Source organism: Hemiscyllium ocellatum, chromosome X (assembly GCF_020745735.1).
Source record: "Hemiscyllium ocellatum isolate sHemOce1 chromosome X, sHemOce1.pat.X.cur, whole genome shotgun sequence".
NCBI lineage: Eukaryota > Metazoa > Chordata > Chondrichthyes > Orectolobiformes > Hemiscylliidae > Hemiscyllium > Hemiscyllium ocellatum.
Window position 1 is genome coordinate 6,763,331 of NC_083453.1, and position 17,658 is coordinate 6,780,988.

Sequence of the window (17,658 nt, forward strand, 5' to 3'; positions counted from 1 at the left end):
CAAACAGAGCTATGGCAAGACCCTATTTAAACAAGCCACAACGCACTGCAACACCCCACAACTCTGCAAAAAAGAAGAGGAACACCTATGCAAAGTCTTTGCCAATAATGGGAACCCTATCAGCTTCATCCGCTGATGCGTGACATACAAACAGCATCAAGAAGACACTGTGCTGCCCCCGCCTTCCCAACACACTGATCATCCTACCCTACATTAGATTACTTACAGTGTGGAAACAGGCCCTTCGGCCCAACAAGCCCACACTGACCCTCCGAAGAGCAACCCACCCAGACCCATTCCCCTACATTTAGCCCTTCAACACTACAGGCAATTTAGCATGGCCAATTCACCTAACCTGCACATTTTTGGATTGTGGGAGGAAGCCGGAGGAAATCCACACGGACACTGGGAGAATGTGCAAACTCAACACAGGCAGGTGCCTGAGGCGGGAATTGAACCTGGGTCTCTGGCGCTGTGAGGCAGCAGTGCTAACCACTGTGCCACCATTAGAAATGTCTCAGAATTAACCATGAGATTTCTACGTCCTCTGGGAATAATGACAGCACACAAACCAACAGCTACACTTCACCAGCTACTGTCCAGGACAAAAGACCCCATACCCACAACATACAGGACTAATGTGATATATAAAATACCAGGCAGTAACTGCAAGAAATACTACATAGGAGAAAGGTGTAGGAAACTCCCTCATTTCAATACACACTGACAACAAAGGACACCAATTCAACTGAGACAATGTTATGATACTGGGACAGGCTAAATAAAAACAAGCTTGGGAATTCCTGGAGGCCTGGTATTCATCCACTGGTTCTGTAAACAAACACGTTGAAACAGACCCCATCTACACACCACCACAGTACAAAACTGGAAGTAGGACCACCCGCTGCAACAGAAAGTGCCATATAAATTCAGGGCAGCTTCATCCGAAGGCTACACGGCACTGAAAATGTCACCCAGGAGGGATATGAAACCTTGGCAAGAAAATCAACCAGCTCAGTGAACCGACCAACAATTTTTATACAAGGTCAAAAATCACAAGACACTAGGTTTTAATCCAATGGGTTTATTTGAAAATACTAGCTTTCGGACCGCTGTTCCTTCGACACCTGGTGAAGGAGCAGTGCTCCCGAAGCGAGGGTTCTCAAGTTAACCTATTGGACAATAAGCTGATGTTGTGTAATGTTTGACCTTATGCAACCCAGGCCAACACCAGTACCTCCACATCACAACTTTTATACAAACAAATTCTGCTCATTTGCTTTAAAAAAAGTTATCCTGGGAGTTTTGTTCTCAGCAATCTTACATGGCACGAGGTGGGGACACAATTTCTGGAAGTTATAACAGCCACATGGCACCTATTGGCTATTATCCTGTTGCTCTGTGAAAGTGCATGATGCAATTGTATGCATTTAGAAGTTTTGTATTCGTTCATAGTGTCTGTAGTAGTGACATCCATAACCGTTTAGCTCAAGGTGAACCAGAGAAAATGCCTGAAGAACTTCAGAAAATATTTGGAGCAATTTCAGTAATTGTCAATTCTTGCTTTACATTTTACAAACGTAAAAAATAGGAGATGTAGACCATTCAGCCCCTTGAGCCTGCCCCACTATTTAATAAGATTATGACTGATCTGCTTGTGTACTGAATTCCCATCTACCCCGATAACCATTAATTCCCCTGCTCAACAAAAGTCTGTCCACCTGTCTTAAAAATATTCTGTGATCTTGTCTCTACTGCCTAAGGACAGCTAGTTCCAACATCACACAGATTCTGGGAGAAAAAAAAAACTCCTATTTGTCCCAAAAGGGTGGAACCTAATTTTAAAACAGTGCTCCCTAGTTCTGGACTGACCTAGAAGAAGAAACATCCTTTCCACATCCACCTTGACCAACTCCATTCAGGATCTTATACACTTCAAGCAAGTCATCCTTTCCTAAACTCCAGTGGAAACATATTGAACCTATCCTCATAAGACTTTGCACTCCTTCTAGGTCTAGCCAATTTCATGAATCTGCTCTGAAACACCTCTATTTACATCCTTCTTTAAATAAGAGGACCAAACCTGCAGATAATAATTTGTGATGTGGTCATACTAATGCTGTAGATAACTAAAGCATACCATCCTTACCTATTTAAAAATCACACAACACCAAGTTATAGTTCAACAGGTTTATTTGGAAACACTAGCTTTTGGAGTGCTGCTCCTTCAGGTGGTTGTGGAGTACCTGATGAAGGAGCAGCGCTCTGAAAGCTAGTGCTTCCAAATAAACCTGTTGGACTATGACCTGGTGTTATGTGATTTTTAACTTTGTACACTCCAGTCCAACACCTGCATCTCCAAATCATCCTTACTTATATTCTCTTGTAATGAAGGATAATATCCCATTAGCCTTCTTGGTTACATGCTATATCTGTATACTAACATATTGTGACTCATGCACCATAAGATGTAAATCTCTCTGAACTTGTATTTCGGTAGTTGTTCTCCATGTAAAGATTGTTTGTTTTACTTTTTTTTTGACTGTGAACTAAAATGGAAAACAGGGCTATTTTAAAATCAAAGGACTGTGGAAGAAATTGCTGCACTTCTAAAACCAAGTTACTGGAATTTTGTATGGTGTTTCTATTATTGCTTTGTTAAAGTGGTGTTGGACACTGTAGAGGATGCAGCACCAGGATGTGCACACATGCAGAATGAGATTTGGCTGGCTGAAATTATTGATTGGAATGTGCAATGGTGATCAGTAATGGATGCTAAAGCTCATCAGCACCACTGATTGGTTCATCAGCAAATGAATGTTGATGTGAATGATACAGTGAGAAGCCTTCAGACTGTTGGAAGGGCAGGTGGGGTCTGCCTCTCTGTAGTACAAATACCTGAAGCCTAATGAAAGGTAGTTTTTCCTCTTGCCAGTTACTGTAACCTGTTGCCTTTAACCAGTAACTGAGAGACTTTGTAATTGGTGTACCAATCGTCCTGTGCCTCCTGCAAAGAAGTATAAAGAACCTGGAGAATGAGTTTGAAAGTCAAAGTCCTGGTAAGTGAAAGGATCATCTCAGTAAACCCTAGTGCTTTTGAAGAGGACTCCTAGCCCTTTTTCCCACCCCCTCCAGCCCCTCCATGAAACCACCTTTTGTTTGTCTTTCTATCCATACACACGTTTGAAAAGGAAGCTAGCGTTTTAACTAATCGATCCATATGTTGGTAGTTCATAGCTGGTTACTTGTGATTAGAATTTGCTTATTTGTAATAGACAGTAGCTCTCTAAAGTACCTCTCTAAAGTACTACAGGTTAATGGTTTCAGTTAACGTAAAACAACAGACATAAAAATTTGGGGACTTTGTACAGAGCAAGTCAGAGTTTTTGCAGCATGGAAAGAGGCCCTTTGGCCCATCATGTTTGCAGTTGTGAAACATCCATCTATCCTAATCCCATATTCCAGCACTTGGCACATAGCCTGGTATGCTATGGCATTTCAAGTGTCTATCTAAGTACTTCTTAGATACCTTGAGGATTCCTGCCGCTAACTCCTTTTTAGGAGCAAGTTTCAGATATCTACGACCTTATGAGTGAAAAAAAATCCTTCCTCAAATCCCCTTCAAGTCCCTGTCTACAGGCTTCCATCTTGCCAAGCAAGTTAAACATCCCGAAAACTTGATATTCACATTGAAAACTGAGCACTGGCCACATCCGTGCCATGTCCACAGACATTGGCAGCCAACATATGTCAGCCTCTAAGAGCCGTCATAGCACATCTCCGATCCATTTACAGGTTGCTTCTTCACTTCAGTGCTGTATTGTGAGTTACACCAGCAACTCAATGCACAAAGTACGGAGGCATGGGATTGAGGGTGATTTAGCGGTTTGGATCAGAAATTGGCTAGCTGTAAGAAGACAGAGGGTGGTGGTAGACGGGAAATGTTTATCCAAGAGTTCAGTTACTAGTGGTGTACCGCAAAGGTCTGTTTTGGGTCCATTGCTGTTTGTCATTTTTATAAATGACCGTGGATGAGGGTGTAGAAGGATGGGTTAGTAAATTTGCAAGTGACACTAAGGTCGGTGGAGTTGTGGAAAGTGCAGAAAGATGTTGCAGGTTACAGAGTGGCGTAGATAAGCTGCAGAGTTGGGCTGAGAGGTGGCAAATGGAGTTTAATGCGGAAAAGTGAGGTGATTCACTTTGGAAGGAGCAACAGGAATAAAGATTCCTGGACGTCACAGTCAAAAGAAAGGACAATGGAGAACTACAAACCTGCGTACACAGAAAACCGACAAACACTGACCAAATACTTAACTACACCAGCAACCATCCCAACACACACAAACAAAGCTGTATCAGAACACTATTCCAACGAGCCACCACACACACTGAAGCACAGATGAACTTCGGAAAACAGAGGAGAACCACCTATACAACGTATTCAAGAAGAACGGATACTCAAAAAACAGTGCGCAGATTCCTCAGGAACAAACCACGACAAGCAGACCAGACACACCAGAAACCCTAACCACCTTACCATACATCAAAGAAGTTTCAGAAATGACAGCCAGACAACTAAGACCCCTCGGAATCCTAGTAGCACACAAACCCACCAACACTCTCAAACAAAAACTAACAAACTTAAAAGACCCAGTACAACCCATGGACAAAACCAACATCATCTACAAAATTCCATGCAAGGACTGCCATTATAGAGAGGATGTGAAAGCGTTGGAAAGGGTTCAGAAGGGATTTACCGGGATGTTGCCTGGTATGGACAGAAGGTCTTATGAGGAGAGGCTGAGGGACTTGAAGCTGTTTTTGTCCGAGAGAAGAAGGTTGAGAGGTGACTTAATTGAGACATAAAAGATAATCAGAGGGTTAGATAGGGTGGACAGGGAGAGCCTTTTTCCTCAGATGGTGATGGCTAGCACAAGGAGACGTAGCTTTAAATTGAGGGATGATAGATATAGGACAGATGTCAGAGCTAGTTTCTTTACTCAGAGAGTAGTAGGGACATGGAGTGCACTGCCTGCAACAGTAGTAGACTCGCCAACTTTAAGAGCATTTAAATAGTCATTGGATAGACATATGGATGAAAATGGAATATTGTCGAATAGATGGGCTTCAGATCGGTATCACAGGTCGACACGACATCGAGGGCCAAAGAACATTGCAGCGCAGTACAGGCTCTATGTTCTGTATTCTATGTAGTGGGAAGCTAGGAAAGTGATTGCTGGGCCTCTTGCTGAGATATTTGTATGGTTGTTAGTCACAGGTGAGGTGCCAGAAGACTGGAGGTTGGCTAACATGGTGCCATTATTTAAGAAAGGACAAGCCAGGGAACTATAGACCGGTGAGCCTGACGTCAGTGGTGGGAAGTTGTTGGAGGGGATCCTGAGGGACAGGGTGTACACGTATTTGGAAAGGCAAAGACTGATTAGGGATAGTCAACATGGCTTTGTGCGTGGGAAATCATGTGTCACAAACTTGATTGAGTTTTTTGAAAAAGTAACAAAGAGGACTGATGAGGGCAGAGCGGTGGACGTGATCCATATGGAATTCGGTAAGATGTTCGACAAGGTTCCCCATGGGAGACTGATTAGCAAGGTTAGATTTCACAGAACACAGGGGAAACCAGCCATTTGGATACAGAACTGGCTCAAAGGTAGAAGACAGAGGGTGGTGGTGGAGGATTGTTTTTCAGACTGTGACCAGTGGAGTGCCACAAGGATCGGTACTGGGTCCACTACTTTTTGTCATTTACATAAATGATTTGGATATAAAAACAGAAGGTACAGTTAGTAAGTTTGCACATGATACCAAAATTGGAGGTGTAGTGGACAGTGAAGAAGGTTACCTCAGATTACAATGGGACCTTGATCAGATGGGCCAATGGGCTGAGAAGTGGCAGATGGAGTTTAATTTAGATAAATGTGAGGTGCTGCATTTTGGGAAAGCAAATCTTAGCAGGACCAATACACTTATTGGTAAGGTCCTGGGCAGTGTTGCTGAACAAAGAGATCTTGGAGTGCAGGTTCGTAGCTCCTTGAAAGTAGAGTCGCAGGATAGTGAAGAAGGTGTTTGGTATGCTTTCCTTTATTGGTCAGAGCATTGAGTACAGGAGTTGGGAGGTTATGTTGTGGCTCTACAAGACATTGGTTAGGCCACTGTTGGAATATTGCGTGCAATTCTGGTCTCCTTCCTATCGGAAAGATGTTGTGAAACTTGAAAGGTTTCAGAAAAGATTTACAAGGATGTTGCCAAGGTTGGAGGACTTGAGCTAAAGGGAGAGGCTGAATTGACTGGGGCTGTTTTCCCTGGAGCGTCGAAGGCTGAGCGGTGACCATATAGAGGTTTATAAAATCATGAGGGGCATGGACAGGATAAATAGACAAAGTCTTTTCCCTGGGGTGGGGGAGTCCAGAACTAGAGAGCATAGGTTTAAGGTGAGAGGGGAAAGATATAAAAGGGACCTGAGGGGCAACATTTTCATGCAGAGGGTGGTGTGTGTATGGAATGAGCTTCCAGAGAAAGTGGTGGAGGCTGGTACAATTACAGCATTTAAGAGGCATTTGGATGGGTATCTGAGTTGGAACGGCTTGGAGGGATATGGGCCATGTGCTGGCAAATGGGACTAGATTAGGTTGGGATATCTGGTTGGCATGGATGGATTGGACATCTCTATGTCTCTGTGATAGTGCTGCAGCAAGGACATAGTACACTCAGGGACACACACTCAGCTCATGGGCTGGACCAGGCTGCATCTCCAAGCTCTTCACTTGCTGTCATCGTGCTCACTCACTCTGAGCCTATCTCTATGATCACAACATCCCTGCCTTTTGTGCTTTTCCCCCTCAGCCAGAGTAACCAGGCTGATATTTCAGCTCTCTTGCTTTGCCATTTAGGACAGACAGAGTCAGGAAACCTGTCACAGTTGGCAGCAAGCCTCAGTAAAGTCCATAGCCATAGCCTTTCTTTAGAGGGTTCCAGTACAGAAAGTCAAGGGTAGCCTCCGATGCAAGTACAAGCTCTTGTTAGACTGTCAGAGGCAGGATCCTCTGTTCGTAAGGATCCTCTGCATGATGGGCTGCACACCACTGGCTTGACACTTCCTGCCCTATTGTGAGCTTTGTCCTCCTGCAATGGGAAATATATTACAGGAGATAAAAATGGGTAATGAAGCTATTTTTGGCACTTGTGGGAGGTGTGCCAGGTGAGCAAGTGGCAGCACAGAGGGCATGCAGGATTCCCGCTATCAGGGGTTGCAGTTGGTGAGATCAAGGAAGGGAAGATGTTGCAGGCAATAGAGAGAGTGAGGTCATGAGCCTTGGTGGAAGGTGGGTACAGTAGAAGAAATAGTGTGAGGTATCAGAGAAAGGACGCTGTTTACACTGGTGGATGGGAGAAAGTCATTGAACCTCCTTCCTATGTTGCCATGCATTCCTCTTGATGACTGTGACTGCACTGAGCTGGATAGCAACCTCAGATCAGACTAGTATGGTCTGGTGTCATGGCCTGCACTGTTGGTCCTAGGGGAAGAGGAGGTCCTGCCTCTGAACCACCACATTCTCACAGGACCTCCAGGTCCCTGCCCTTCAAAGGGTCCAAAGAGGATTCCCTCTGTCTGCCGTGCAGGGAACACTGGAATGATGTGCACCTGGACAAGAACTAAGGATTTTAAGATTATGCAGGCACAAGGAAGCCTGGTGAATTCTGGAATATCCACTGAGTGGTTGTGTGCCAGGAATGGTGAGTGGCATAGAGGGGCAGAAGGCAGATGTGAGAGACACCACAGAGGCAGGGTAGGTAATTAATGAGACAGTTCACTGCACTAGTAATCCAGAACTCCAGGTTAATGTTCAGGTGGGGTTGGGGGCGGGGAGGGGGGTGGTGTAGGTTAGATTCCCACCATGGCAGATGGTGAAATTTGAATTCAAAAATATTTGGAATGAAGAGCTGGCTTAATGGTGACCATGTAGCCATCTTCATTGTCATGAAAATCTATCTAGTTCACTAATGTTGTTTCAAGAAGGAAATCTGCCATCCTTACCTGGTCTGGCCTAGATGTGATTCCACACCCACACCAACCTGATTAACTCTTAACTATCCTCTGGGCAATTAGCGACGAACAATAAATGCTGGTCCACCAGTAATGCTTACATCCTGTGAACATTTGTGAGAGAGCTAGAAAACTCACTAAGTCTCACAGTGAGAAACCCTCAACATAACTTGGACTTTGCCAAAAAAGATGATTCAACCCTAATCTTGATTGGTGTATTCTGAGTGTTTTTTCCTCTTCTTTCCTGCCACGTTCTGACCTTCATTTCCCATATTTCTATTTTCCTCTCTTACCTTGTCCCTACTCCTTGATATACTACATCTTTCTTCTTTGATCCTTTCTCCACGCTATTTAATGTTAAACAATACTTCCCTAGCTGTGCAGTTCACAAGAACACTGGCCCCAGTGTGGTTCTGGAATAGACTGTCCCAACAGTACAGCGCCCACATTTCCGAGTACTGGTGCTATTGGCCTATGAACCGGAACCCACTTCTCCCACACCAATGTTTGAACCACTTTTTCATTGCTGTAATTTTATGTGCCCTATGCCAGTTTGCACATGGCTCCAGAAATAATCCAGACATTATGATCTTGGGGATTCAGCTTCATAATTTCATGCCTAGCTCCTCATACTGTATGAAGAACCTTTCCTGCTTCTACCTGTGGAGTTGGTACTAGCATGGATCACAACCACTGGTGTTCTCCCTTCCCTTTTAAAAGGTCCAGCAGCTGCTCAGGAATATCCTTAACCCCAACCATAGGGATGGAAACATACCCCTAGTATCACATCTGTGTCTGCAGAAACATATATCTGTTCCCCTCATAACCAAATTCCCTATTGTTATTGCTTTGTTATGATTTCTCCACCACTACCTCAGAAACCCCCCCACCATTCAATTGTGGTACAATCTTCCCCTTCTCCAATATGTTCAGAATCTGCCTGTCAATGAGCAGGGCAAAGTCAGAATGCCATTGTTCCTCCGGCTGCACAGCAGCCATTGAAAAATCCATCTTTCAGCAGATACCTCGAGCGTGACAAATTGTTCCAGGAATAGTACGTGGGAAAATCGGGCTGTAATCAACATGAGGGATGCCGAGTGGACAGGTAGGTAGATAGTGAGGTGAGTTTGGTAAGGTGCAGTGAGAACCCCTGAGGTCTCTCAGCAAGAAATCCTCCAAAAAACTCAAAGCAACTGACAGCCAAAAAATAAAACAAAAGATTCAGCCCAATGTGAACTGTGAAGTGTAGAACTTCTGCAGTGTAGAAGAGTGGCACTGCTGCCTCACGGCACCAGGGACCTGGGTTCGTTTCCATCCTTGGGCAACTGCCTGTGTGAAATTTGCACATTCTCTGTCTGTGTGAAATTTGCACATTCTCTCTTGTGTCTGCGTGGGGTTCTTCCAGGTGATCCTATTCCCTTCCACAGTCCTGTGCAAGTGGTGGATTGGCCATGCTAAATTGCTCATAGTGTCCAGGGATGTACTGTCTTGGTGGGTTGGCCATGGGGAATTGCTGGGATTGGGCAGAGGGGTGGGTTTGCGTGGGATGGTCTTTAGAGGGTTTGTGTGGACTTGATGGACTGAAGAGCTTGTTTCCACACTGTCTGGACTCTATGATTCAACTTCAAAAGACAAGTTGGTTGAGTAGTGGTAGATGACATTCAGTGCAGAGAAGTATGAGGTAATATGTTTTAGTGTGGAAAACATGGAGAGACAGTATAAAATAAAGGGTACAACTATAATGGGACTGCAGAAGCAGAGGGACTTGGGTGTGTATGTGCATAAGTCATTAAAGATGGCAATACAGGTTGAGAGCGCGGTTAATATAGCATATAGTATCCTGGACTTTATTAATACAGGCATAGAGCACAAGAGCAAGGAGGTTATGTTGAACATACTTCTATCCAGTAATTTCTTGTAGCCTGTCCAGACCTATATGATAGCAAGGCACCTCAGTGATTATGCCTAGCATGGATTTGGATCTTATAGGGTTGTTGAAGGAAAACTTGAAACCGCATTTTGACAAGATGTTTTGCAATTGACTCTCACTCCACTGAATTTGGACTGAAACTGTTCAGATCCTTACAAGAGGAGGTTTCCATTCTGTTATTCTGGACTGGATTTGTCTCACTTGAAAACAGTCAGAATTTGTTGCAGATGCAAAACATTCTTTTTATAAAAGAGAGAGGAAAGCATTCACAATCTTTTATTTCGATTTTGGGAAGGAGCCAGAGAATTTCAACACCTGGCAAGCTGCACATTGACCTTCAACCGCTAATTGATCTCAGTAAATGTCTATTTTAAGCAATTACACTTTGTAACCATAAAGGAGTCGGCAAGGTTACATGTAGTTGAACTTCAGTATCAGAACACTATTACAATTATAGTTTAACATTCCTCTCTTTGTCCCCAGCCGACAATGTCAAATTCACTAGTTCAAGGTGTAAGCTACTGAAAGAATAGCTTTCCACAGGTTGGATGAAAAGAATTTTTTTATCTCATTATTTATATATTTTAATCTGTTCTTGCACCAGATACAATTTTCTCACTCTTTACATATCTCTATGCTTCAGAATTCCCATCAATCAAGTAAATATGGTTTCTTGTTTAAGGAGAGCGAAGGTCCAAATAGTTTTGTTCTTATGTATTGATGAAAAAGGAGATATTTTCAAAGCTTTTCATCTTGTGCCCATCAGGTCAGCTGCGAGAATACCAAATCTCAAAGGGAGCAAGAATTTATACTGTCTGAGAAAAGGATACTGATTGGTCAAGGATTTGTCATGGAGAATGACCAGTAATCTATTGTTTCACATGCTTTTGTTTAGTTTAAAAAGGCCATTGCTTGGACATGATCCTTTTCTGCTGCAGAAAATTCCATGTGAATTAATGTGGCCCCTAGCAACTGCACGTAAATTTAGACACATGCTTACATATTTACGTACCATTCATATTACCAGGATCTGGATGCTTTGTTGGTAGAAGCACTGTTTGCTTTACTTTATCCGGCATATCGAGGTTGGGTCACTATTCTTGAGATATCTAGTCCAGATAATGATTTGTTTCCCCTTCATATCAGTTTGTCCTTGTCTGTTCTGGGTGTGTTCTGTTGTGGGTGAAGGAGGTTGTGGCTTTATAGCTCAACATGAGTCTTATAGTGCTGGCCTTGTAACACGTATCAATAAATGAGTATAACACTGAAAGGATGGTTACATTCTCATAACATTTATTTTTCTCCCCAGTCATTTTAACAGATGAAGAAGTTCAACGGAAAAAGGAGATGATTTTAAAACGTAAAGAAGAAGAAGCAGTCAAGGAGGCAAAGAAACCAAAATTGTCAGATGAACAAGAAAAATTGATTGCCTTATTAATTGATGCCCACCATAAAACATTTGATACATCGTATTCGTACTTCAGCCAATTCAGAGTATGTATCTGGGCAAAGAGCAGGCGCACGACAAAAATTATAACCATTCACAGTGTAAAGATATTTTGGGTAGTTTGGGGAAACAGACAGCAGTCTCAACATCAGACTGTCTATAGTATTTTCAAACTCCAGCATTTCATACTGACCTGGAAGATTGAGTTTGGAGGAGGCAAGCCTTGAAACCTTGTTCGAGAGAGTTTCGCATGGTGTTGGAATCCCTGCAGGGGTCCCTAGCATTTAAAGAAAAAATCAAATGCCCAGTGACCAACTGACAGAAATTGTGCCATAAGGTTTCACATTTTTAAAGAGTTCTACTGTATGCTTTTAAAAAAACAAGCACAACAACAATACTACAGTTTGTCGATATAAAGTCCCCTCACTGCATAATTCAGAGCAAGTCATTCATTATGCACTGCGAGATCTTAAGGATTTATTTATTTCTCCTTTTAGAATTTAAACTAAATCTGATAAAGCACAAAGCAGCCTGCTTGATTAGCACCACATCCACAAATGTTCATTTCCTCCACCACTGACACTCAGTAGCAGCAGGGTGTACCACCTACAAAGCGCAGAAATTCACTAAGATGTCTCCAATGCACCTTTCAAACCCATGACCACTCCCATCTCAACAGATAAGGGCAGCAAATACGTGGCAACGCCATCACCTACAAGTTCCCCTCCGAGCCACTCACTAACCTGACTTGGAAACATATTGTTGTTCCTTCACTGTCAGCAGATTAAAATCCTGGCAATCCTTTCCTAATGGCATTGTGTATGCACCTGCACCAGATGTACTGCAGCGTTTCAAGAAGGGAGCTCACCATCACTTTCTTGAAGGCAACTAGAAACAGGCAAGAGAGTTGGACCAAAGGGTCTGCTTCCATGCTGTGCATCTCTACGACTCTATAAGTGCAGATCCAGACAACAGAATTTGTACGTGATGAATGAATAAAATTAATTAATTGCATTCTTTGATAAGGCGACACAAGCAGTGCATGAGTGTAGTGCTGTGGATATTGTAGATTTGAACTTTCAGAAAAAAATTGATATCGTGTCACATTGGCAGGTTGGTCAGCAAATTAGAGATGTTTGGGATTGTTGGGTCCTTAACAGCGTGGATTAGAAGTCGGCCAAAAGATAGGCAGCAGAGGGTAGATATGGATGGGCATTTCTTAGATTTGAGTCAAGTTGAAAGTGGTGTTCCCCAGGGATCGCCCTTGGGGCCCTTGCTTTTTCTGATTTATTTGGAGATGAGTTTTGGGAGCAGAATTCGAAATTTGCACATAGCTCACTATCCTTTCTGGCTAAGTGTTATGAGGATGATGCTGTGCAACTTCAGAAAGACATTGACAAATTGGCCAAATGGGCAGCCACCTCGCAGATGCATTTCAGTGCAGAGAAATGAGAGGTAATTTAGGTAGAAGAAATAAAGAGAGACAATACAGGCTCATTGATGTAACTTTGAGGGGAGTACAGGAGGGGAGGGACCTCGGGGTTCACATGCTTGATTCTCTGAAGGCAGGCAGGCAAGTTGAAATAGTTGCTAAGGAGGCTTATAGGATCCTTGGTTTTATAAATAGAGGCATAGAGTATAAAAGCAAGGAAGTGATGCTATAGTTCTACAAATCATTGGTCAGACCAAGTTTGGAGCATTGTGTTCAGTTCTGGGCCCGTTATTTGAGGAAGGATATTCAAACCTTGGAGAGAGTGGAGAGGAGATATACTAGAATGATACCAAGAACGAGGGAGTTTAGATACAAGAAAATATTAGAGAAATTAAGCTTATTTTCCTTGGAACAGAGAAGATTAAAAGGTGACCTTATTGAGGACTAGCTGGGTAGATCTTTCAGAAGCCAGTGCACACACAAGGTCTCCTTCTGTAATGTAAAATTCTATGATCCTTTGAAAACACCTCAGCTCTTCAGAATTCACTTTGATTTCTCCTCCAAGTTCCAGCTATTCTCTAATGTGTACATTTTAATGTTTGGCTTCCATTATTGTATGGCTATACGACTCTGTGGTTAGCCAAACAAGTGGTTAGCATTGCTGTCTCTCGACGACAGGGACTCGGGTTCAATTCCAGCCTTGGACAACTATCTGTGTGGAGTTTGGACATTCTCCCTGTGTCTTCCAGGTGCTCTGGTTTCCTCCACAGTCCAAAGATGTGCAGGTCAGGTGAATTGACCATGGTAAGTTACCCATAGTGTTCAGGGATGTGTAGGTTAGGTGTATTAGTCAGGGGAAATGTAGAGTAGTAGGGTGGGAAATGGGTCTGGATGGGTTACTGTTCGGAGGGTCTGTGCGGATTTGGGCCAAATGGTCTGTTTCCACATTGTAGGGATTCTATGATTCTGTAACTTTTCTCCAACACCTCGTGGATGTGGATTTCTCAGCTCAAATTTGGACCTCACTCCATTTTTACTCACTGATTTAAAAATCAAAAACACCCTTGCTCCTAATAGCCTTTAGGTTCTGTGTCCTGATATTGAACAGATACAGCCCTGACAGCTTTCTGTCTCACTTCCTGCCTGTTCCAAACTGTAATGTATATTTTCAATGAGCGTTACTACAACTCTTCTATTTCCAAACTAAGCAAATCCTCTAGTCTCTTTCCCTGCACCAACATTGTTTTCAAACTGGATTTTAAATGGCTAATTTTGTACATCTTGGTATGCCTATGCAGATTTCCTACCATTTCCTAAATAGCCTTAATCAATCTTCCCATTGTTCTTCCTCTAATTACAAAAATCTGTCTAACTGCCCCAGTATTTCCACATTGGTGTGTCAAATTATAGAAGGATCACTTTGTGAACTGCTGACCTCTCCTTCTACTTCACTCTAACTGTCTCTGGTCATACACTAATCTTACCACCTGACACACTACTATTTCTTATCTTTCTCTCTACTGTGATGTTGCTTTAAAATGTTGAGATGACATAAGCAATTTCTCCTCCTGTAGTCAGGTCCACAATTCCCTTTACTAACTCAAAACCAAAAGAACTGCGGATGTTGGAAATGAAACAAAATTAGAAATTGCTGGAAAATCTCAGCAGGTCTAGCAGCATCTGATGAGAGAAAACAGAGTTAACATTTCGGGTCAGGCGATCCTTCTTCAGAACGGGTTCGAAAGAAGGGTCACTGAATCCGAAATGCCAACTCTGCTTTCTCTTCTGAGATGCTGCCAGACGTGCTGAGATTTTCCAGCAATTTCTGTTCTAACTCACCTGACTATCTTGTATGGATCACGGGCTCCCACTTTCAGCTTAGCTTGGTCACAGTAAAGAGAAAGATAAGAAACAGTAGTGTGTCAGGTGGTAAGATTAGTGTATGACCAGAGACAGTTGGAGTGAAGTAGAAGGAGAGGTCAGCAGTTCACAAAGTGATCCTTCTATAATTTGACACACCAATGTGGAAATACTGGGGCAGTTAGACAGATTTTTGTAATTAGAGGAAGAACAATGGGAAGATTGATTAAGGCTATTTAGGAAATGGTAGGAAATCTGCATAGGCATACCAAGATGTACAAAATTAGCCGTTTAAAATCCAGTTTGAAAACGATGTTGGTGCAGGGAAAGAGACTAGAGGATTTGCTTCGTTTGGAAATAGAAGAGTTGTAGTAACGCTCATTGAAAATATACATTACAGTTTGGAACAGGCAGGAAGTGAGACAGAAAGCTGTCAGGGCTGTATCTGTTCAATATCAGGACACAGAACCTAAAGGCTATTAGGAGCAAGGGTGTTTTTGATTTTTAAATCAGTGAGTAAAAATGGAGTGAGGTCCAAATTTGAGCTGAGAAATCCACATCCACGAGGTGTTGGAGAAAAGTTACAGAATCATAGAATCCCTACAATGTGGAAACAGACCATTTGGCCCAAATCCGCACAGACCCTCCGAACAGTAACCCATCCAGACCCATTTCCCACCCTACTACTCTACATTTCCCCTGACTAATACACCTAACCTACACATCCCTGAACACTATGGGTAACTTACCATGGTCAATTCACCTGACCTGCACATCTTTGGACTGTGGAGGAAACCAGAGCACCTGGAAGACACAGGGAGAATGTCCAAACTCCACACAGATAGTTGTCCACTTTCAGACATTTAGCTTGTAATACCAGCACTTTGTCTCGTGTTTGAAATGTTCTAATTGTAGCATGTTGGTCTGCCCACTCTTTCATCTTGGCCTAGGAAATTTTTAAACTCTCCTCTGCTACTTTACATGCTCCTAAGTCTCTTTGGAAAAATGAATACATATTGTAACATTGAAGATTCTTCTTTTTTGCTTTTATAAACCTCTCCTTAATCAATTTTAATGGACCTCACGTCTCATGACCATAAATCAATTTGCATGGACTCCTAAAATGCTTGTTCTTTTCTCTTTCTCCTCTCTCTGAAATGTAAATTCCAATTTTCTGATCTCTATCACCTGCTTGTTAAATTCCTTTTCTATCCTAAGCTGCCTGAACTATAATTGAATCCTTGCTAAAATGAGTGATTCACCCACTTGGTGTACCTTGTCCCATCCACTTGGTGTACCTCATCCCACCTGTATTTCAACCTGTCTCAGATGTTTCCCCAAAACTTTAACTACCTCTATTTTCATGGCCCTTGCAAGCAATTGCACCTATAATCTATTTGCTAATTCCAGCAATTTGGCTTTTGTTAATTCTTGTAACTCTATCAGGGGTACCTATTCTAACTGCAAGATGGTTTTAGCTGCTTCCAATGCCATCTCATTTTAGTATGAGTAACTTGGGATCTGTCCTTTTATCCATTACCACATACTAGCTCCACACCCATTCTTGCATTGCCCTCATTCAAAAGATCTTAGAACGTAAGCAGCCAAGCTTTTATGACTTAACTGGGAAGAGTGCGCCAGTAATTGTGCCCCACTGTTTCAGAAGCTATTCCAAGATATTTAAAAGCCCAGTTAATGTCTAATTTGCCAGACTGACTGCTATTCAGGGTAATAGCAATTCACATCAGGTTTTGTTGTTAAAAGAAAATAATGATTTATTGTAATACACAACTTTAACGAGGGACAAGGAAAAGGAAGGATTTCTGATCTACTACTATATGACTAAAACTATTCTTTCAAAAACCTCAAAATGTGCACTTGTTCATGACTAAGACAGATAAAAAACAGACTTTTGGCACAGAAACAACAGGTGAGAAAAAAGAATAGGCAGGCTAAAGGAAATTCTGAAGACAAAAGTCCAAATCTCAAGGGTGGGTTAAATTGTCTTGTACAGTTCCTCTTGATATTTAGCACTGATGATGACACACTGTTGTCTGGCTCAATGAGGTCATGCACTGGAAATCAAATCCATTTATTTATGGAGTCATCACAAATGTGAAAATTTGATTAAACCATTAAAACTGCCCAATTTCCCTTAATTATCTAGTTTGGTTTAAAAGAATATGCACACCTGGTTGTTTTTATCGTCAATGTGTAACTGTTTATGTAATCCAACAGCAAGAAAGGAACATGAGTTGGTAACTTGTACGCCCATAACTTATATTTCACCCTTTTTTAAAATTACCAAGTACATTCAAAATTACCAATTGCATTAAAAACTGACAAAATTGAGACAGGGCAAGGATATTGAGAGTGGAAAAAGAGAGAAACAAAACCAGGGAGAAAAAGTCTGATAGTATCACTCTGGACCTGGGAGTTGCTTCCTTTTTGTTTCTTTCCAGTTTGTTTATTTTTTTTTGTAGATATTTTTATTGAAATTTAACATTTTTGCAAATTTCCAAAAATAAACAAAACTCTCAAATACAAACATTGATGTACAATTAAATCATATATACAATAGTCATAATTTAACAAAGAAAAGAGAAAGAAAACAAAAAAAGAAAAAAAGAAAGAAAAAAAAACTCAACTTTCTACTAATCTAACCTATAACTAACCAGAGTGTATACCTAAGTCTCTTACATGCTCGGAATGTATAAACAATAAATATAATAAACCCGTATTCGCGCAGGATTCCTCTCCCAAGGGGCCCCGGAGCAGCCTGGTCTGAAATCTTCACTAAATAAAAGCCCTTGTAAGGATGGCCGAAATATCTGCATTTATATAATTCAAAAAGGGCTGCCATATTTTATAATTCAGTCTTTCGGTGCACCATATTTGTGAGGAAGTCAAGGGGGATATATTCCATA

At 42.0% G+C, this 17,658-nt stretch overlaps 1 protein-coding gene across 4 annotated transcripts in view; it reads left to right on the forward strand.

Moving 5' to 3' along the window:
• LOC132805854 (vitamin D3 receptor B-like) overlaps positions 1–17,658 on the forward strand; it is a 299,773-nt gene that overhangs the window by 198,722 nt on the left and 83,393 nt on the right. For all 4 annotated transcript variants that reach the window (XM_060821168.1, XM_060821171.1, XM_060821170.1 and 1 more), the window contains exon 4: positions 11,302–11,486. In XM_060821168.1, coding sequence (XP_060677151.1) covers positions 11,302–11,486 — 185 coding nt within the window. The remainder of the gene's footprint in view (positions 1–11,301; positions 11,487–17,658) is intronic.